Here is a 22,433-nt window from a genome sequence, read left to right as displayed (position 1 = left end):
AAAGAAATCTGAAAAATACCTGGAGACAAATGAAAATGGAAACACAATGATCCCAAATCCATAGGATGCAGCAAAAGCAGTTCTAAGAGGAGGTTTATAGAAATACAAGCTTACCTCAGGAAACAAGAAAAATCTTAAATAAACAATCTAACCTTACAGCTGAAGGAACTAGAAAAAGAAGAAAAAACCCCAAAGTTAAGAGAAGAAATAATAAAAGTCAGAACAGAAATAAATGATACAGGGAATTCCCTGGTGGTCCAGTGGTTAGGACTCTGTGCTTCCACTGCAGAGGGCATGGGGTTTGATCGCTGGTCGGGAAACTAAGATTCTGCAAGCTGCGCAGCGTGGCAAAAAAAAAAAGAAAGAAAGAAAGAAAGAAAGAAATGGTAGAGACTAAAAAAAGAAAAAAGATCAGTGAAACTAAGAGCTGGTTCTTTGAAAAAATAAACAAAATTGCTAAACCTTTAGCAAGACTTATCACCAAAAGAGAGGGCCCAAATAAATAAAATCAGAAAGAGAAGTTACAATTGATATTGCAGAAATACAAAAAATAAGAGATTACTATGAACAATTATATGCCAATAAAACAGACAACCTAGAAAAAATGGATAAACCCTGAGAAACACAGTCTCCCAAGACTGAATCAGGAAAAAATAGAAAATATGAACAAACCATTTACTGCAAATGAAATTGATTCAGTAATCCAAAAAACTCAAAAGAAATAAAAGTCCAGGATCAGATGGCCTCACAGGTGATTTCCACCAAACATTTAGACAAGAGTTAACAAATCTATCTTTCTCTAACTATTCAAAAAAGTTGAAGAGAAAGGAACACTTCCAAACTCTCTACAAGGCCAGCATCAGCCTGATACCAACACCAAAGACACGACAAAAAGAGAAAATTTCAGGCCAATATCACTGATGAACACAGATGCAAAAATCCTCAAGAAAATATTAGCAAACCAAATTCAATAATACATTAAAAGGACCATATACCATGATCAAGTGGGATTTATCCCAGGAATGCAAGGATGGTTCAATACCCACAAATCAATCAATACAATACACCACACTAACAAACTCAAGAATAAAAACCATGATCATCTCAACAGATGCAGAAAAAGCTTTTGACAAAATTCAACATCCATTTATGATAAGCTCTAAACAAAGTGAGTACAAAGGAAACGTACTTCAACATAATAAAGGCCATATATGACAAACCCACAGCCAACATCATACTCAATGGTGAAAAGCTGAAAGCATTTCCTCTAAGATCAGGAACAAGACAAGGATACTCACTCTTGTCACATTTATTCAACTCAGTATTGGAAGTCCTCACCACAGCAATCAGACAAGAAAAAGAAAAGAATCCAAACTAGAAAGGAAGAAGTAAAACTGTCACTGTTTGCTGGTGACATTATACAACATACAGAAAATCCTAAAGACACTACCAAAAAAACTGTGAGAACTAACAAATGAATTCAGTAAAGCTGCAGGATACAAAATTAATATACAGAAACCTGTTGTATTTTTACACATTTAACAACGAACTACAAGAGAAATTAAGAAAACAATCCCAGGGACTTCTCTGGTGGTGCAGTCGTTAAGACTCCACACTCCCAATGCAGGGGGCCCAGGTTCGATCCCTGGTCAGGGAACTAGATCCCACATGCATGCCGCAGCTAAGAGTTTGCATGCCACAACTAAGAAGCCCTTGAGCCACAACTAAGGAGCCCATGTGCCACAACGAAGGAGCCCGCAAGCCATAACTAAGGAGCTCGCCAGCCGCAACTAAGGACCCTGCCTGCCACAACTAAGACCCAGTGCAACCAAATCAAGAAATAAATATTTTTTTTAAAAAAGAAAACAATCCCATTTACAACTGCACCAAAAAGAATAAAATACCTAGGAATAAATCTAACCAAAGAGGGACTCCCCTCATGGCTCAATGGCCAATGCAGAGGACACGGGTTCGAGCCCTGGTCCGGGAAGATCCCACATGCTGCAGAGCAACTAAGCCCGGGCTCCACAACTACTGAGCCTGCGCTCTAGAGCCCACGCGCCACAACTACTGAGCCCACGTGCTGCAATTACAGAGCCTGTGTGCCTAGAGCCCGTGCTCCACAACAAGAGAAGCCACCGCAATGGGAAGCCCGCGCACCGCAACGAAGAGTAGCCCCTGCTTGCCGCAACTGGAGAAAGCCCGCACGCAGCAACGAAGACCCAACACAGCCAAAAATAAATAAATAAAATAAATAAATAAATAAGGCTCACGGATTGATGAATTAAAAAAAAAAAAAAAAAAATCTAACCAAAGAGGAAAACGACTCATATTCTGAAAACTATAAAATATTGAGGAAAGAAGAGGAACAAACGGAAAGATATACTGTGCTCATGGACTGGGAGAATTAATATTGTTAAAATGGCCACACTATATCCAAGACAATTTAAAGACTCAATGCAATCCCTATTAAAATACCAATGGTGCTTTTCGCAGAACTAGAATAATCCTATAATTTGTAAGGAAACACAAAAGACCCCAAATAGCCAAAACAATCTTAAGAAAGAAGAACAAAGCTGGAGGTACCATGCTCCCTGATTTCAAAATATACTACAAAGCTACAGTAATCAAAACAGTATGGTACCGGCACAAAAAAAGACACATAGATCAATGGAACAGAATAGAGAGCCCAGAAATAAACCCACACTTATATGGGAAGTTAATCTATGACAAAGGAGGCAAGGATACACAATGGGAAAAGATTGCCTCTTCAGTAAATGGTGATGGGAAAATTGGACGGCTATGTGCAAAAGAATGAAACTGGGCCATTTTCTCACACCAAACACAAAAAATAAACTCAAAATGGATTAAAGACGTAAATGTAACAAAGGAGGAAAGAATATACAATAGAGAAAAAACAGTCTTTTCAGCAAGTGGTGTTGGGAAAGCTGGACAGCCACATATAAAATCAATGAAGTTAGAACACTCTCTCACACCCTACACAAAAATAAACTCAAAACGGTTTAAAGACTTAAATATAAGACATGACACCATAAAACTCCTAGAGAAGAACATACGAGAAACATAGGAGAAACATTCTCTGACATAAACTGTAGCAATGTTTTCTTAGGTCAGTCTCCCAAGGCAACAGAAATATTAATAAACAAGATCTAATCAAACTTAAAAGCTTTTGCACAGCAAAGGAAACTATAAACAAACAAAAAGACAACCCATAGACTGGGAGAAAATCTTTGCATACAATGCAACTGACAAGGGCTTAATTTCCAAAATATACAAACAGGTCACACAACTCAATAACATGAAAACAACCAACCCAAAACAAAAAATGGTCAGAAGACCTAAATAGACATTTCTCCAAAGAAGACATACAGATGGCCAAGAAGCACATGAAAGGATACTCAACTTCATTAATTATCAGAGAAATGCAAATCAAAACTACAATGAGGTAACCCCTCACACTGGTCAGAATGGCCATCATTAAAAAGTCTACAAATAATAAATGCTGGAGAGAGTGTGGAGAAAAGGGAACCCTCTTACACTGTTGATGGAAATATAAGTTGGTGCAGCCACTATGGAAAACAGTATAGAAGTTCCTTAAAAAGCTAAAAATAGAGTTACCATATGATCCATCAATCCCACACCTGGGCACATACCCGGAGAAAACTATAATTCGAAAAGATACATGCACCCCAATGTTCTTTGCAGTGCTATTTACAACAGCCAAGACATGGAAGCAACCTAAATGTCCATCGACAGATGAATGGATAAAGACGATGTGGTATATATACACAATGGAATACTACTCAGCTATAAAAAAAAAAGAATGAAATCATGCCATTTGCAGTACATGGATGCACCTAGAGATTATCATCCTAAGTGAAGTAAGTCAGAAAGAGAAAGACAAATATCATATATCACTTATATGTGGAGTCTAAAACATGACCCGAACTTATTTACAAAACAGAAACAGACTCACAGACATAGAAAACAAATTTATGGTTACCAAAGGGGTGGGGGTAAGGGAATAAATTAAGAGCTCGGGATTAGCAGATACAAACTACTATATATAGAACAGATGAACAACAAGGCCCTACTGTATAGCACAGGGAACTATATTATCTTGTAATAAACCATAATGGAAAATATGAAAAAGAATATATATACATATTACTGAATCACTTTGCCATACACCAGAAACTAATGCATTATAAATCAACTATACTTCAATAAAAAAATATGAATATATACGTATAAAAATACATGTATGACCTGAAACCACAAACCTCCTAGAAGAAAACATAGGCAGTATGCTCTTTGACATCAGTCTTACGAATATTTTTTTGGATATGTCTCCTCAGTCAAGGAAAATAAAAGCAAAGATAAACAAATGGGACTACATCAAACTAAAAAGCTTTTGCACAGCAAAGGAAACTATAAACAAAACAAAAAGGCAGCCTAGTGAAAGGGAGAAGGTATTCGCAAATGATATGACCAATAATGGGTTAATATCCAAAACATATAAACAGCTTACACAACTTTGCATCAAAAAAACAACCCGATTAAAAAATGCGCAGAAGAACAAATAGACATTTTTGCAAAGAGGAAATGCAGATGGCCAACAGGCACACGAAAAGATGCTCAACACTGCTAATCATGAGGGACATGCAAATCAAAACCACAATGAGATTATCACCTCACACCTGTTCTAGAAGCTATTATCAAAAAGACAACAAACAACAAGTGTTGCCAAGGATGTGGAGAAAAGAGAACCCTTTTGCACTGTTTGTGGTATTGTAAATTGGTTCAGCCGCTATGGAAAATAGTATGAAGGTTCCTCAAAAAATTCAAAAGAGAACTGCCATATGATCCAGAAATTTCACTTCTCTGTATTTACCAGAAGAAAACAAAAACATGAACTCAAAAATATATATGCACCCCAATGTTCATCACAGCATTACTTACAACAGCCAACATGAAAGCAACCAAAGTGTCCATTGATAAATAGATACAGATGTGGCGTGTGCACGCACACACACACACAGGAATATTACTCAGCTATTTAAAAAACGAAATCTTGTCATTTGCAAAGATATTAATTAATGACTCTAGAGGGCATTATGCTAAGTGAAATAAGTCAGAGAAAGGCAAATACCTTATGATCTCACTTACATGTGGAATCTAAAAAACAAAACAAACAAAAGGAAAACAGATTCATAGATACAGAGAACAACTGGATGGTTGCCAGAGGGGAGGGAGCTGGGAGTGGGGGCAAACGAAGTGAAGGGGATTAAGAGGTACAACTTTCCAGTTATAAAATAAATAAGCCACGGGAATACAATTTACAGCATAAGGAATATGGTCAAAAATAATATAATAACTTTTTATGTGGAACATGATGGTTACTAGACTTAAGGTGGTGATCATTTCATAACGTATGCAAATGTCAAATCACTATTTAGTACACCTGAACCTAACATAATATTGTACTTCAACTGTATTTCAAAAAAAAAAAAAAAAAATCAAGAGTAAAAAGTATTGAATAGTTGCCACAATTTACAAAATGCCAATATAGCAAATAAGCCTCCTTTCCTGCCTGTAAACTACCAATCTAATTCTATTTAGGGAGTAGAAATAAGAGCATTGATAACATTTTTTCACTTCCCTTCTTTCAATTTAACATTGTATCATAAGTATTTTAAAAATTCCCCTCAGCCTTTATAAACTACCATCTGAATGACTAAATAATGTTTTTTCAATTAAATGTACTATCATTTTCTTTCTTTTTTTCTTTCATTTTTATTAAGACATAATTGACATACAGCACTGCAGAAGTTTAAGGTTTACAGCATAATGATTTGACTTACATACATCAAAAATGACTACCATGGTTAAGTTTAGTGAACGTCCATCATCTCATTTTGATACAAAATTTAAAAATTTTTTTCCTTGTGATAAGAACTCTCAGAATTGACTCTCTTAACAACTTCCATATATAACTTACAGCAGTGTTAACTGTATTTATCATGTTGTACATTACAGCCCTAGTACTTATTAATCCTATAACTGGAAGTTTGTACCTTTTGACTACCTTCATCTAACTATCCCCCTCTCCCCACCCCCTGCCTCTGGTAACCACAAATCTGGTATCATCTTCTATGAGATTATTTATTTGTTTTTTAAATGTAACTGACTTATAACACTATCTCAGTTCTTGGTGCACAATATAGTAATTCAATATTTCTATGCATTACAAAATGATCACAATGTCAAGTCTAGTTACCATGTTTCCACACAAAGATATTACATTATTATTGACTATTTTCCCCACACTGTACATTTCATCCCTGTGACTCATTTACTTTGTAACTGAAAGTTTAAATGTACCATCATCTTCTTAACCAATAACTGTCAGCCATTTAAATCCATTTTTTTGTTCTTATAAATATTGCTGTATAACTATACAAAGGAATGTTTCTTTCTTTGGAATTTTTTTTTAAATTACAAACTAGAAATGAGACTTTTCCAATTAAAGCATATGAACATTTTTATGGTTATTGATACAAATAATCCATTTTCCCAAAAGATACCAATTGAAACTAATGAATATATACGTATCCTAAATTTGCTAGCAATGGATTTTTTTAATGTTTGCTAACATAAGAAGAAATTGCTCAACACAACTAAGAATTTTGATCTTTTACCTACACCTACTTACAAACTGTGTTTTTCTTTTATTGTGAATTGTGCACTGACATCAACTTATCAATAGCTGGTATGAATGTTCTTCTTCCAAATTATGTAACACAGGAGTATTTTATCTGCCCTAAATCTACCTGCTTCAAACTTTAAGACATTTTTTCTACTTCTAGTGATTGAGAATTTGTGAAAAGTCCATGTTTGCTCCATGTGAAAGCTTCTTGGTTGATAGATTCTGATATCTTGTTATTGTAATGAATATGTTTAAAATACAGAGTTACTAAATGATTTTCAGTTTCATCAAAAATTTTGGCTTAACTATGATATCATTATGTAAATTTTAAAAATTATGACATTACCTTTTCCTCATTTGTTGTAGAAGAATCAAGATCCTTTCTTTTCTTCTTCAATTTTTTATCTTTACTTTGTTTTGTGCCAGAAGTCTGATAAGGTTGCAAATCTACTCGAGAATGAAATTGGTATCGACCACTTTCCACATCACAGTAGTAATAAATTCCAGTGGAAGGATCATAATATAGTTGATTTTCCTTTCAAAGTTAAGAAAACAATAAGTTCTATTCATGTAAGATGAAATAAAATAGAAAAATAGACTTAATAGAAATGACAAATATATTCAAATACAGTAAATTTTCTTTTAAGAACTATAGTATTTTTTGGAAAAAATGAATAAAGACAACAGAATGAAAAATGCTTGTAATTTTCCAAAATACTTTACCATTCAATATCTGCTCTAATTTTCCTAGTGTGGAAAATGAATACATTTACGTATTATAATAAGTCTCATGAAATTGCCAATATTTGACCATTTTTTTACTTACAGAAACAGCAACTTCATATGGTTCAACAGAAACCTTTTAGAAGTCATGAAAACTAAGGTATGCATCAGAAAAAGCCGACCATATAAAAGCAATTGCAGACTCATTCTCCATATAATTACACGATAATGGTTTGGTAGTATAAACCCCTAAACCCTCCTCTCAATGACATAAAACAAAGATTTGCCTTGCAATGTTCATGTTTCAAAATCCTGGAGAAAAATCTGAAAATAAAATTAAGCTCATGAACACTACAATATAACATTCTGTACAAAGAAATCAATAAACAATTGTCTTCACTAATCAATTAATTCTACACTAAGTAACTACATAAGACTTAGAGTAAAGCAACCTTACAATATAGAGTTTTGGTAAATTATGGATAAAAACTAGAAAGATAAAATTATGTAATCATCTGCATTTATTAGATACTGGCCAGTACTCTATAACCAAGATTTAATTGAACCATCTGTATCTTATTTACATCATAAATCCATGCAGATCAGACTTGGAAACATCTTGCAAAGATATATACTGAGATTAAGCAAGTAAAGCTTCCTGAAAAAGAATAATTTATTTTTCTAATTGTTGATACTATTGCAATTTATTTTCTTTAATTTATTTTGTAGATCTCTTACAAAAATATTTAGAATTCTCACTATCTTTCCTTCAGCTAAAAACTGAATGGAAGCTTTCTGATCTTTATTTCCAGTGATAACAGAACTCCTACAACTCAAATCTTTTTAATCTGCTATGTCTTTCAGTCCAAAATACAGACATTTTCAAATATGTAAGAAAATTAATTAAAATAAAATGAAAACTAGCACAATAAAAATGGCAAAACAATTAAGTCCCTACTCCACTGAGACACAACCTGCAGAATGTAATTAAGCATTTACAGAATAGATGTCAGGAAGAAAGTTACAGAAAAGAAGGTAGAAGAATGACAAAGACTAATGTCATATACTTGGAAATTCCATATTTTTCTAGAAACCAAGTAATTAATAGCTATTTTCTTTGGTAATAAGAGTTTAAACATTAATTTTCTAGGTATTAATTAGCACTGTCAATTAGCACACTCCTGTGAAATTAAACCCTCTTTTACAAAGTATTTACAAAGTACTATACCAAGCACAAACTGATAAGCTAATGAAATCCCTTATCTAACTAAAATATTTACTATTATCATTACATTCCCTAGACTAGTCAATAATAGTTCCAATAACTGGAATGGTGAATATCTGCTCTACTTTGGGGCACTACATTCTGTAATTTCTGAGGACCAGATCATATGTGTAGACCACTGAGGTTGAGGTATATAACTTCTAGCATCATTGTCATCAAAACCTGAAAAAATCCAATTAAATACCAGACCTTCAACAGTCATAACACTATATTATAAATCAAGAACTTTCTTTTCTGGTTTTGTCCTAGTCCGTGGTCCATTATATTTCTGATTCCATATTAATTCCCTAGTTCTCACTGTTAACAAATTGATTTTTTAAAAGTGAAATGTTTAAAAGTCACAAAATATAAAACAATGACTAATAATAAACATGCTATAAAGACTTTAAGAAAAAGACTCCTCTGTGGTCTAAAATGGATTTATAAAGATATAAGTATTTGAAACAATTTTTAAAAAATCTTACCCCAAGCCTAGAATTAACATTACTTCCTTTTAGTTTAGGTTCTTAAACATTTTACAAAATGTAGTTGTCTCCTTTTATTAATAAATACACTAAATTTTTGTATGTTACTTTACATATAAAAGGTTATTAGATCTCTCTAAAATATTAATCTATAATAACACAATTAACTTATTTAATTAAATAAACATAGAAATATAGTATCATAAGCTATTTTATAAATCTTTACTCTTGCCAAATAGCTTTAAATCAATTTTTACATGCAGCTCCCTGCTTACCTTAAGTCAACCTAGGGTTTAATATTTGGTATTCAAGCAGCTAAGAACACAACCATACAGTATTAAAAGGTCTGAGATACTTACAGAATCGTAATAGAATCCAGTGCTGTGATCAAAATACAATCCAGTATTCTCATCATAACTAAATCCAGTCTGTGATACAGCAGCTTCTGCTGCAGCTCTCAAACTTTCAGCTAGTGATGAACCTTCTAAGGATGTATCTTCTGTTGCTAACACAGATGCTGGCTCCTAGGTATGATACAATCGTGTCAAATAGGACAAAAACATCCTCATATCAATATAAAAGTTAGCAGAATCTGAAACAATAAACAGACCTAAAAACTATTTTGAATAATAAGACATCAATTTCTGCAATGCAAAGGGATGGCTATCAATTACAATTTGATCCACTTTAAAAAATATGAATTAGTGTATCAGTTAGTTCAATTCTGACCCAGTTTGAAGACACTAGAAGTAAGTGAGTGACCATTACTCAAAAATAAATACCATAGGGAAGCAATACCATAGGGAATACCATAGGGAAGCAATCCACAAAATACAGACTGAAATATTCTTTAACACAAATGATATGGATTCTTCAATAATTACAGGCTCAAGGGGAAAAAAAATTTTAGAAAAGAGATAGAGAAGAAAGCTATAAATTATACATCACACATCAAGCAGTTGCCCTGTATGAACCTTACTGGGATCCTGATTCAAACAAATGGTAAAAACAAATTTATAAAACATTCTGGGAAATCTGAACAGTGGCAAGATATTTGACAGAAAGGAAGTATTAGAAAAAAATTTGGTGTGAACATGGTATTGTGGTTGCTCAAAATTTTTTGGTTGAGTCAAACGTACTGACAAATTTTGTTTTAGTTTATGTACAGCATACACTTTTGCAACACAACAGAGTAGGAAAACAGTTACACATACGAACAAGTTCTAATTTTTGTTTCTCAAAAACTGTATTATTCACTGCATAATTACACGCAGAACATTTACAACCCTTGTATATGTTGTAATAAACCAAAGAAGTCTATTTTTCTACATAATAACAACAAAGAAGAACAAGTCCTTGAGTAACAACAGTTTCAAGTGAAGCATTTTATTACCTGTGAATTTGAGGCAAGATGGTCCTCTTGTCCACAATTAACATTTTCTGTTGTATCAGTACCAGCATAAGCATCATTTTCTATGTGTGACTGGTCTTTAGAATTAAAAGTAGAAGCTTTGATATCCTGATCTTCCTGAACTGGGAGTTCAGATGCTTTATTTGGAAGATTAACATCATTATAGTATGTCTGATAATAATAATCTATTGCAAAAACAAATTAAGTGATATCATATTAGAATAGTGTATATAAAAAGGACTTAATTCCAAAACACTGGCACTGAACACAAAAGAGCACACGTTGCAAACAAATCATATTTTTATAATTATACACATTTTAACAGATTAAAATTAATGGTCCAAATAAATCTGCAGAGATATATATCTTTGATTCTAATGTCACCTTCAGTACCCTAGCTGTCAAGCTAAAAAGGAAAAAAAGGTAAGCAGATTTGGATTTTCCATAGCAAGAGTAAAAAGAGAAAACGGGTAGATAGGTTGTGTTCTGTCAAAAAAAAATAAAAAAAGTAGCAACTTCTAACAATGTCTAACTACATACCTCAGTATACTTCAATATCAAATGACAACATGTCAAGGGCTGACTTTTCTGTCAAATTTTGCTCATGGTGCTGACTTTTTTAAAAACATAATATACAGATATGTAATGTTCATACCATTGCTGTGTTCAGCAATTTGCTAAGTTGCGTACTGAATAAAACAAGGCAAAATTTAATGGGAAAGATCATTTCTTGTGATCCCTATTTATTAAAACTTGGTTTCTCAGTTATTTTGCCTCACAACATAATGCCACTAATAAGGCCAGGGTTGTAGGCTCACCCCATTCCCAGGAGGGCCTAAGAGACTGACACTGAATTGATGCTAAGTGGAACGCATCAACAAGAAAACACATGCCCCTGGTCACAAGTAAGGTCAGATGAGAGTAGATGGCTTACAGCATAGCAAAAATTACTCAGTGAATGTGCCAATGAAAGCATATTAGCAATATTACGTATTTACAGGAATAACAATACATTTCTACTTTCCCACCAAAAGAGCAAATAGATTATCTGAAAATACCAAATCACATGGAGAAAAGTCAACTTTGTAACAGCTCTCCTATTTATCTAGATGTATACAGATTCTAAATTTAAAGAAAACTCCACGTTAGCATGATTTGAATGTAGTAGTATTAGGATATCTTCACTATAAGCTGAATACCTGAGATTGACCAAGGAGGGTGGTTCTCTGTTTGTACTTCTACATCAGACTTTTTATTATCTTCATTTCTCCCACAATGGAGTATTTTACTGAGCTCTTCTACCTGAAAGAAAGCAAGGCTTTAGGAAAAATAAACCATACAGCAATCTAATAATATACACACGATTCTCCTGAAATTACAATGATTATTTTTCCTGGTAAAAGTTTCGAGAAGTACCAATATCAGCTAGTTTCCTTTTCAGAAAAACTGAAAATACTACAATATAATTGGCTTTCACCTTTTACATCTGCAGAAGGAGATGTTTTTATTCTTATATTCTCTAGCTAACCTCAAACTATTACCTCCAAAAATCAGACTGACTAAATTAATAAGACTTTGTGAACAGGATCCTTTATTTCTAACAAATAAGAAAGTTTTTATACTACTATTTTAATCGGTCAGCAGTTCTCCCTAAGGAGAATTAAATCACTGAATTAAATTATCTAGTATCATTCAGTGTTCTCCACCTGGAATTAACCATTCACTTAAATAATGCCACTCGTATACTTTAACATACTTTTTCCTTGAAATAGTAATCTTATAAAAGGAAAGAGAGGTGACTGCCTCAGAGATGCGCCTCGCCTCCCTGTGTCTCACTGAATACCAAGGCCAAAGCAACTGAGTGTGAAAAATACCCATAAGCAGATGAAGAGCTGCCTCATCAATACAGCTCAGTCAGAAAGGAACTCAGTGTGAGATTATACCCATTATGAGCGCAAACCCAAAAAACAAGCTTCTAAGTATTTCTTTAATGATACATAAAGCTTAAAAAGAGAAAGGTGATAAGACTGATTATATACAGATTATCTGTGCACTTCACAGATTATCAGATCTGCTGCTACCACCAGGGCTGGAACTAGAGTGAAGCGAGCAAGGCACCTAAGGCACAAAATTTAAGGAGGCATTCACTCTCAGATTCATGCAAGTATAGAATCATACCTGAGAATGAGTGCCCCCTTGAATTTTTCACCCTAGGCTACTGACTGCCTTGCTCTAATCCTGGCTCTGGCTACTACCACTATTACCATGAACAAGACCATTTATATGGTATCTGCTACATGCTGGGCATGGCACTTGGTACTGTAGGTAACATCTCATTCATTCTTACAACCACCTGACAAATCAGTCGTCCTAATCCCCACTTTACATGTGAGAAATCTACAGAAAGTAATTTGCACAAGGTTTCCTTGACTCCAAAGCCTGTACATATTGTACTTTCCTGCTAGTTCACCCTCAATTCTCAAGCCAAAGTTTTACTGCTCCACATAAAACACTATCTAGTCATTAGGAATGACAGTTAACAAACTGTCTACCCACCACCAGGGGAGGCTGACTAGAAAGATAATAAAGAAGAGTTATTACTATCACTAGTAAAGTTACAGCTTTCTATGCATTTCAATTTTTCATATTAGACTGCTACCAAATTAACACTAATAACCAAAACGCTGGCTCTTCAAAGATTAGCAAAAACGTTTTCTTTTAGGATCTCTATAGCAAGCGGTACTTTTACAATTTAGAATTATAAAAGCGTTCTTTATACAGCTCATCATATTTTGCTCCCCTTTCCCCTCAATATTTTAACAATATTTGTAGTCTCCTAGCACAGTCGCTATGCATTGTAGTTGTCCAAGAAATAGTTGAGTAACAAAACACAAATTTTCGATAATGTCATAATGTTAACAACTCTATACAATGGGCACAGAAAGTCATTGCAACTCAGCGGTTATTTTCATAGATTATTTGATAACAAAGCGTAACAAAGTTTGATGATACTTTAACGTTCAGCCTACATTTGTGGTTTTAGGAAATGTACCAATATATGCCAAAAGACTAGACAACAGTTTAACTGAAATTAATAATTACGTGGAAATAACTTGTTGGGAAAGAGTGCGACTGCCCAAAACAATCAAGCTGAAAAGATTATGCTGTTTAAGAGTTTTTTTTTAATGGGAGTTTAAATATTTGTCCTTACTGCATGCTATAAGAACAAAATTAGATGCTTAGTGTCTCTAACGAAGACAGTTCTATCTTCCCTACTTCCACTAGACTACTCAAGATGAATGCCCAGAACAACCTCACACATACCTAGCGCTCAGCAATTTGCAAAACTGTAAAACAGTCTGTTGACATTTACTTTGATTTAACCTTCACCAGTGTGGTTCTAGCATTCTCCTTTTATGGGCCACTGAGGCTCAATATCAGTTCACACATCTAGAGTATGATAAATGAGGTTCTGATTGAAATCCGGTGCTTTAACAAACTCAAAAGTGATCTAGAACAAAATATTAGAAATGTGCCTACTGCCAATGGGACTTCACAAGTGAGAATGAAGACTCAAGTACTTAAGTGCACTCCACGCCGGCCACAACTGCAGTTCACGCACTTATCTAAATCGAGCACCCCAACTCTTAGGTTTGTTCCAAATGTACCGGGAATTATCATCGCACTCAACTTTTAACTCTTTCAGGTACTCTATAAAGCAGTCCCGGGCCCTACCAGGGAGCCCTTCTGAGGCTATCTTAGACTTCGAAGGCCTCATCTCGGGCTGGATGGGGACCGCGCACCTGGGTGCGGAGCTCCTGGTTGTTGCTCTCGGCGCTCTGGTACAGCCGCTCTGTGTGATGCAGCAGCTTCTCGATCTCCCGCACTTGCCGCTTGCAGCTCCGCAGCTCGCGTTCCAACTTTTCCACCTTCCGCCTCAGCTGGGCCAGCTCAGGCTCGGGGGAGGGAGGTGGCGACGGCGACAACGAAGGCGGCGGCTCCTCAGAGGCCATGGGGTCCGGCGCGAAGCGGCCCGCGGGAGCGGAGGGACTGCGCTCAAGCTGAGACGGACGCCAACGGACCCAGGAGCCACGGGAGCGCGCGGGCAGCGAAAGGTGGCCTCATCCCCGCCCGGCCGCAGCAGCCCGCGGCCATGAGGCCCTAAAGCTGGTTACCTGTAGCCGAGGCGAACTGCGGGCAGCGAGCAAGGGGACGGAAAATGGGCCCAGTCCGCCGAGCTTTGAAACAGTAAAACTTTATTGGTAACCACCTGCCCCGGCGACCGAGTAAGCCACCGAAACGTTGGAGAAATGGGCGGGCGAGCGAAGCAGGGACCAGAAGCGATTGGGCCGTTTCTGGGCTGAACCGGAAACGACGGCGCCGGCGGTGGGCGGGGCCAAGACGGAAAAGGAAGCGACGGAAGGCGAGAAGGGCCTCACAGTGCACAGGCGCACTTTCCGCCGGCTGCGGGGTGCACGGGACGGGACGGGACGGGACGGGACGGGACGGGGTGGGGCGGGAAGGGGCGGGGCGGGACTTGAGGGCGTGGAGAGCGGGCGGAAAAGGTGTTACGGTAGCCCGGGAGAAATAAACATCGCGCATCCTCTGGTCGCGGGATTTTACCCTTGCACACTTTCAAAACGTTTTCAAACTTTTTGCACAGAGTGCACTTCCTAGCTCCTCGTTTTACAGATGAGAACAGTGAATCTCCAAGAAATGTTTTGCCAAGGTTCATAGAATTGATGCTAAACCAGGACTGTGAACGTAGTGTTCTGACGCTCTGCTTACTTAGTGCTTCTGCGGATTCCGTGACGTTAGGCCCCCCAGGAAAAGAAAGCAAATTCCTATAGGTCTGGCTTGCAGAGAGAAGCATCACTAGTGGGAAAGTAAGCAGCAAGATTCTACGGAAGCAGGAGAGAAATTTTTTCTGTTTCAGTGCATCTATTTGGTGTTTTGTCTATGTGAAACAGGCCTTTGTTCAGCAGCCTTTAAACTGATGAGGGCTTCTTGGAACACACTTCCTTTCTGAACCAACGTCATTTAGAATTAGAGCTTGAGTTCGGAATGCCGGGCCTGAGACCAATGGAGGTCAGCGACTATGTCTTGCCTGTCCTCTCCCAGGGCCCGGCTCAGTGCCTATCACAGAGCGGGTATCCTTAAATATTTGCTGAACATAAAAATCCTGTTTGATGTCCTAGTTCAGTGGCCGCTCTGTGTGCTTTTTGTCCCGTGCGTTGCCCACTAGTTAAGTCACAGGCGGTGAGTTCTCCAGCGGGGACCTGCCCTCTCTAGGTCCTGCACACATTATTCCTTAGGCTTTAAGAGTCCTTCAAAATGGCACCACAGTGATCTTCTAGCCATCAAAGGATATTTAGTGAGAAGGCAGAATATGTACTCCCCGATGTAAAATAGAGATGTACTGCCCCCCAAAATCTGACTTACCTTAATGCATTATGACGCTAATCAAGAATTTATCCAAATCTTTTTAAATAAAAGCTATATTTCCCACTTTCGTCACCTTTGGGGGGGAGGGTAAGGAATTCCATAAACACCACCTGTAAGGTAACTTTAAGGTAAAGGGGACTTCCACTTTCTCATTTTATAGATGGGAAATTTCAAGTTTTAACCATTCATTATAGAAGGAATAAATAAGCTTATTAGCTGCTACTTGAAGCTATGATTTGTCTTAAAGGTAATCCATTTAATCCTAAATTCTGACCTATCATGCCACTAGTCTATAACTTACCTCTGACCATTAGTCTGGAAGAAAAGAGTCAAAATATTTTTTGAGAAAAAAATAGCTTTGTGTATGAGGTGGGAATTGCATTAAGGTTCTAGTAACAGAACTTAGTTTATAGTGGCTTATTAAACAAAATAGGAGGTTACTCTATTACATTAAAGAAGTCTGGAGATGGGCTGTCCAGAGCTGGTAAGGTGGCTCTACCAGCTATTTAGAGACCCAGGCTCCATCTGTCTTTCTGCTCTTCTATTCGTAGAGCATATTCCCAGCCTCCAGGTCAATTCATGGTACAATATGGCAAGGGACAAAAGGACTTTCCCAAGGCCCCACCCAGTGACTTCTGTTTATATCTCACCCCTTGCTGCAAGTGGGGCTGGGAATTGTGTGTGTGTGTGTGTGTGTGTGTGTGTGTGTGTGTGTGTGTGTGTCTTTCTGAGCTGGACACATTATTCCCTCTAACAATAAAGGGTTCTATAAATATGGAAGAAAGAGAAAATACTTGTTGAGTAGGTAAATAGCAGTCTGCCACACCTAGTTTTCAAATCAAAAGGTACTTAGTAGAGTGGACAGGGCCAGTGCCCTAGAGAAACATACTACTCGGCACCCTTCATAGTTTGACTTTGTTTTTATAGTGTTTTCCTAAGTTATTATTGATATTTGGTACCACAGACTGTAATCATACTTCTTAGTTCACAGCATATTATCAACATTAGCCCATGGATGGCTCTTCTCTTTTTCTGTTTTTGGGGGGTTTTTTTTGTTATTTTGGTTTTTGTTTTTGTTTTAAAATTGCTCTGTATCCCCATTCCCCAGTCCCATTACCTCCTTTCTGCCAATATGGGCACCCAGTCTCACATGTTTGATATATGACCTTAAATATAAATCTATCCTATCCTTATGTTTCCTGTGTATTTCTTTTACATAAGTAGTATTTGATTTTAAATCTTATGCTGTTTCTTATTTTTTCCACACTAAAGATGTTTTTAAAATTCATATATATTGCTATCATACATCTAAGTGCTGCATAGTATTCCAAGGTTTACATATACCACATTTTATTTACCTATTACCCTAGTTGTCAACATCTAAGTTATTTCCAATTCTCTATTAATACAATTGATGCCACAATGAAAATCCTTGTTCATGCCACTTTATTGACCTGTGCATTCATTTCTTTGGGATATATAGCAAGGCGTGTGATCTCTGGCTCATAGGGCAAACATTTAATTTCACTACGTTCTGCTATATTGCTTTTCAGAATGGCACCAACAGTGCACAAGGAGTTCTTTGTCCTCCACATTCTCTCCAATACATAATATTAGTCCCTCTTGTACATTTTTTTGCCATTTTTATGAGTGTAATGAGGTATTTCACTGTTGTTTTAATTTGCAATTCTCTGATTATCAGAGAATTTCATATATTTATTGAAATGGCTATTTGGACTTTCCCCTCTGTGAACTGCCTATTCATAATTTTTTTGCCTATTTCTTTCCTGTTCTTTTGCAGTTCTTTCTATAATTTAGATATTAATCATTTACAGTTTTAGATATTGTAGAGATCTTCTCCCAGTCTGTCATATATCTGTTAAACTCATCTATGGTGTCTTTTATTGAACAGAAATCCTTAATTTTTATGAGTCAAATCAGTCTTTATTCAACTTCATTTTATTTCATATGTTTTATGATTTGGGCTTTTGAATCTTATTCGTGAAGTCTTTCTCCACCCCTGAGTCATATTTTCTTCTGTAAGGTTATAATTTTAACCTTCACTTGTAGTTCTCTACTTTAACTGGAGGGATTCAGATGTATTTTTTCCACACACATTTATCATCTATCAAGTTCCCATATATATCTGAGTCCGTTTCTGAGCTCTCTGTTCTCTTCTGTTTGTCTGTTAGCCAGAACTATTCTACATTCAACACTTTGGTTTTGTAGTATATCTTGATATCTGCTAGGGCAAGTTCCCACTCTGCTTTTATTTTTCAAAATTGACCTACTCATGAACCTCTATTTTTCCATGTAAATTTTAGAATGAGTTTGTTGAGATCCTCAAAAAATCCAAAGGAATTTTTATTAAGATTGCATTGAATATATAGATTTATTTGGGAAGAAATAGCATAAAACTTTACATTGTTAAGATATCCCATCCACATACGTTCTTTTTGTTGTTGTTGTTGTTCAAATTATTCATTCTCTTTTGTCCTTTAATAGAGTTTTAATACTTTTTCTGTAAAAGGTCTTGGGCATTCTTTCTAAGGTATTTCCTAGGCACTCTGGTGTTTTATTGCGAATGAAAATTTTTTTTCTAGTATTTTAGAGAAAGAAAAGTCAAAGTGATGGATAGTTTTCTAGCTTGGACAAAGAAGGTAGGGACCATTGGAGAAGAGTATGTTACACAGGGGAGGGTTGCTTTCATTTTGATTTTGTTGACCAGATTGAGTTTGAGGTTCCTTCAGGATATCCAGTACAGATGCTCAGTAAGTAATGAGCATTCTAGAAGCCCGTCTGAAGCTTAAGAAACAGATCTGGCTGTAGAAGTAGTGTGTGAAGCAAACACAAATGGCTCCGAGGGCTAAGGAGATAAAGCAAATAAATGCACATGGCATAGGGCAGCAACTACTCAGTTCTGGAGAACTGTGAACCCACGTGGGAATGTGAACCCAGTGTTACAGAGCTTCTGATTTTTCAAGGAAAGCCAGAAATTTGAATTTTTGTGGAACATCTGTTTAAAAACAATGGTTCAGATTAGAAAAATCATTCCTATGGTTTCATTATTACATCCTCTTCACTGTACATGTGTGCTTCACATGTGCTGCTCTGGAGTCCTATTTTTTACCATCACTGCCACTGCCATCTTTGCTCTTCTCCTTCCGCTTTCATTGTTTTCTAAGTTGTCTTTCTTTTCCTTTCTCTTTCCCCTTGATTTTATGATTTTGTTTGAAAAAGTTTAACTCTCTATATATGTATCACTAGTCAATAATAGAGCTGTTCTTACCTATGCAGTGATTCAAGTAAACCCTACATCTAATTTAATCTTCAGCCCTTTGATTATCACTTGTAGTAGGTGCTGTGGAAATCACATTAATGGCCCCACTTCTTTATCTATCCTGGAGTCACATCCTTTGCCATGTGACTTTGTGGTTTCCTTCACTATAGAGGCCCTCCCTTCCATTTTTGAATCTGGGTTTGGCTGTGTAATTTGCTTTGGCAGGTTGAATGAGGGGATGTGCCAGAACAGTGGACCAATTCCCAGCCTATGTCTCAGAAGGCCTTAGAATATCCGCTTGCTTTCTTGGATTCCTGGCATTGCCATGAGAAGGACACACCTAGGCATATATGCTGGTCTCAGAAGGAGGATAAATAACACATAGAACAGATCTGTTCCAGCTAAGATACTCTAGCTAAGCCCGACAGAGGCCCCAGGAAGTCTTCAGACCGTTTGCAATCCCAGCAGAGATCAGCCAGCCCCTGCACCACCCCAGATTTGTGAGGAATAATAAATGGTGGTTGTTTGAAGCCACTGAGTTGGGGACATTTTGCATACAGCAATAACAGATATTAACCTGATCTAAAGCCATTCCAGGAGCCTGTGAGTTTCAGCAGGCTGGAGTCCAAGCACTGAGATATTAGGATACAAGTATCCCCCGTTTTTCTACAGTTTGAGTTTTACCACTTTGCTTCTACGGATACCTGTTTTTGCTAACAAAAGAAATCTGGAGAGGATTTCCACTTTGATTTAAAAAGGCAAAAGCTGAAAATAGTGTTCAGCATTTGTTTTGCAGCACCCAGAGCAGCGAGAGTGGCACCGCCAAGCTCCTTCCTGAGAACTACCCTCAGCATCTCAGCATCAGCCTCCACAGCTTTGAACTGTGTCTGTGAACATCTGTTCTTTATCTCCATTTATTTTGTGCACCCATTAGAAAGATGTGTCCTAAGGTATCAGAAAAGCCTAAGAGAGCTCATAGGATGTTGTGCTTAGCATAAAACTGGATGTAATTCTTTTGATCGTGGTGAACAAAATAGACACTGTTCATGCATCGAACTTGACTGTGTCCACCACTCGTACTAATTGCACCCAGAAAGAGAGATTCTTCAAAGCTGCTGAAGTCACCATTGGTTCTGCTAGGAGCAAAGTGTACAAAGTGCAGTGTTCAGTTAAGTTATCCTACACCTAAGGAGAAATCAGTCAGTCTTTTCAATAAGCTGAAACAGAAAGCACTGGTTGATGGTGGTGAAAATGTTGCAAAAGTGGAATTTAAAGGTAGTCATGGGTGACTTGATCAGTTTTTGAGGTGAGGGGAGTTTCATAGCTTAAAGGTTACTGGAGAGAGTGCTTCAGCTGATACTGAAGCTGCCAAAAAAGGTCCCAGAAGAACTGAAGGAAATAATTACAGAAGGTGGTTATTTGTATAAGCAAGTGTTTAACTGCAAGGAAACAGCAATTTATTGGAAAAAGTTGCCAAGCAAATCATTAATTTCAATACAAGAAAAGCAGGCTAAGGGACACAAAGCACTGAAGGACAGGTTAATGCTAATGCCTATTATTAACACCACTGGTGATGCTGTCCTTAGGCCTCTACTAGGGTACCATTCAGAAAACCCGAGGGCACTTAAAGGCATTGATAAGAATACACTTCCTGTTGTGTTTCATTCACATCCAAGTGTTTGGAATACCCAAGTGATTTTTTCTGAGTACATGAGTGGATATGTTAGTCCTTTTGTTGAAAACTACTGTAGAGAAAATAACCACGATAATAGGTGTCTTTTGATTGTCAATAATTGGGCTGCTTATCCACCTGGCATTACCGACTATGGCAGTAACATTTGTGTTGTGTTCTTACCGCTGAATACAACGTCATTGCTGCAACCGTGTGACCCAGGCCTGATAGCCACAATTAAGGCTTACTCTATACAAAATGTGATGTGTTTTATTGTAAGTGCCATTGACAGAAAGGGCAACTCTGAAGCATCTTTATGAGAGACTTGGAAAGGCTACAATATAAAACTGGTAATCGTCAACCTTGGAGATGCTCTTGATAGGCTAACCGTCTCGATGAGAAATGGCATTTGGAGGACACTGTGTCCCGAAGCAGTGAAGTATTTTAAGACTTTGAACCAACAACAATAAATACAGCAAAAGTGACTGTGTTTGTGGAAGTTGGCAAAGATGATGTTGAAGAGGTTTTGGCATTCCATGACCCACAGCTGACAGGTGGAGAGGGTCATCCAGGAACCGACCATGAAGCACTTGTGTGAGCTTTCACCCTGACTGGCAGAGCTGCAGTGATTGCAGAAAAGCATGACTTTAATTTTGAAAGGGCACGTAGGTTTAGGGCAGTTTTGCAGGATGTTTTGAATACCTACAAAGAATTCTGTGACAGCATATTGCATGAGGCCAAGCAGTCAAGCACATTGTCATAGTTCAAGTTTTCCACATCAGCCACAGCAGACATCAAGGCAGGCAGACACAGAAGGTGTAGATCTTAGTGACTTGTCTGCCCTGATGGATTTAGATGGTGATGAGATCTTAATAGGTGACTGTCTTCCTCTCCCTCCTACCTGTCCTCTACCTCCCACCTCCCCAGCCTCCCATGACTCAGCCTGACACACCATCATCACTACCTCTCTGCCTTCCAGGGTGCTTGCTGTCTTCCCGGTTCTGATAAGCGAAACTACACTGTACCATACATTATTTCTACTTTATCCAGCCTGTGTATTTATCATACCACTCCTGCTTTTACCATATGTTCGTGTTATTTTAGGTTTTATATATTATTTGGTATGATTTGGTAGGTTATTTTTGGGTCTGGGAACACTCACACATTTTTCCATTTAACTTAACAGTAATTGCTTCTTTGCTTTACGCAGTCTTGGCTTACGAAAGTTTACATAGGCCTGCTCTACTTTCGGATAGTGAGGGAAACCTGTATTCCACAACCGAAGAATACTATCAATTAACTAAAACCTGATTTATATCCAATTTCTTTTAGCGTATCATCAATTCTATATTTAATGAACACTCACCTTTCATAATTTATGTTGCATCTGGTAGCCAACTCTCTCCTGTCTGATCCTGCTATT

The 22,433-nt window shown here is 37.1% G+C and overlaps 1 protein-coding gene across 1 annotated transcript in view; it reads right to left on the bottom strand.

The window, feature by feature from the left end:
- AGGF1 (angiogenic factor with G-patch and FHA domains 1) overlaps positions 1-14,939 on the bottom strand; it is a 46,045-nt gene extending 31,106 nt beyond the window's left edge. The window contains exons 1-5 of the mRNA XM_059916600.1: positions 14,417-14,939; positions 11,813-11,915; positions 10,596-10,798; positions 9,562-9,726; positions 7,077-7,265 (exon numbers count right to left, since the gene is read on the bottom strand). Coding sequence (XP_059772583.1) covers positions 7,077-7,265; positions 9,562-9,726; positions 10,596-10,798; positions 11,813-11,915; positions 14,417-14,626 — 870 coding nt within the window. The 5' untranslated portion in view covers positions 14,627-14,939. The remainder of the gene's footprint in view (positions 1-7,076; positions 7,266-9,561; positions 9,727-10,595; positions 10,799-11,812; positions 11,916-14,416) is intronic.
- Between the last annotated feature and the right edge of the window lie 7,494 nt (positions 14,940-22,433).

The sequence above is a fragment of the Balaenoptera ricei genome, chromosome 3 (assembly GCF_028023285.1).
Source record: "Balaenoptera ricei isolate mBalRic1 chromosome 3, mBalRic1.hap2, whole genome shotgun sequence".
Classification (NCBI taxonomy): domain Eukaryota; kingdom Metazoa; phylum Chordata; class Mammalia; order Artiodactyla; family Balaenopteridae; genus Balaenoptera; species Balaenoptera ricei.
This window is presented reverse-complemented; position numbering and strand designations above follow the sequence as displayed.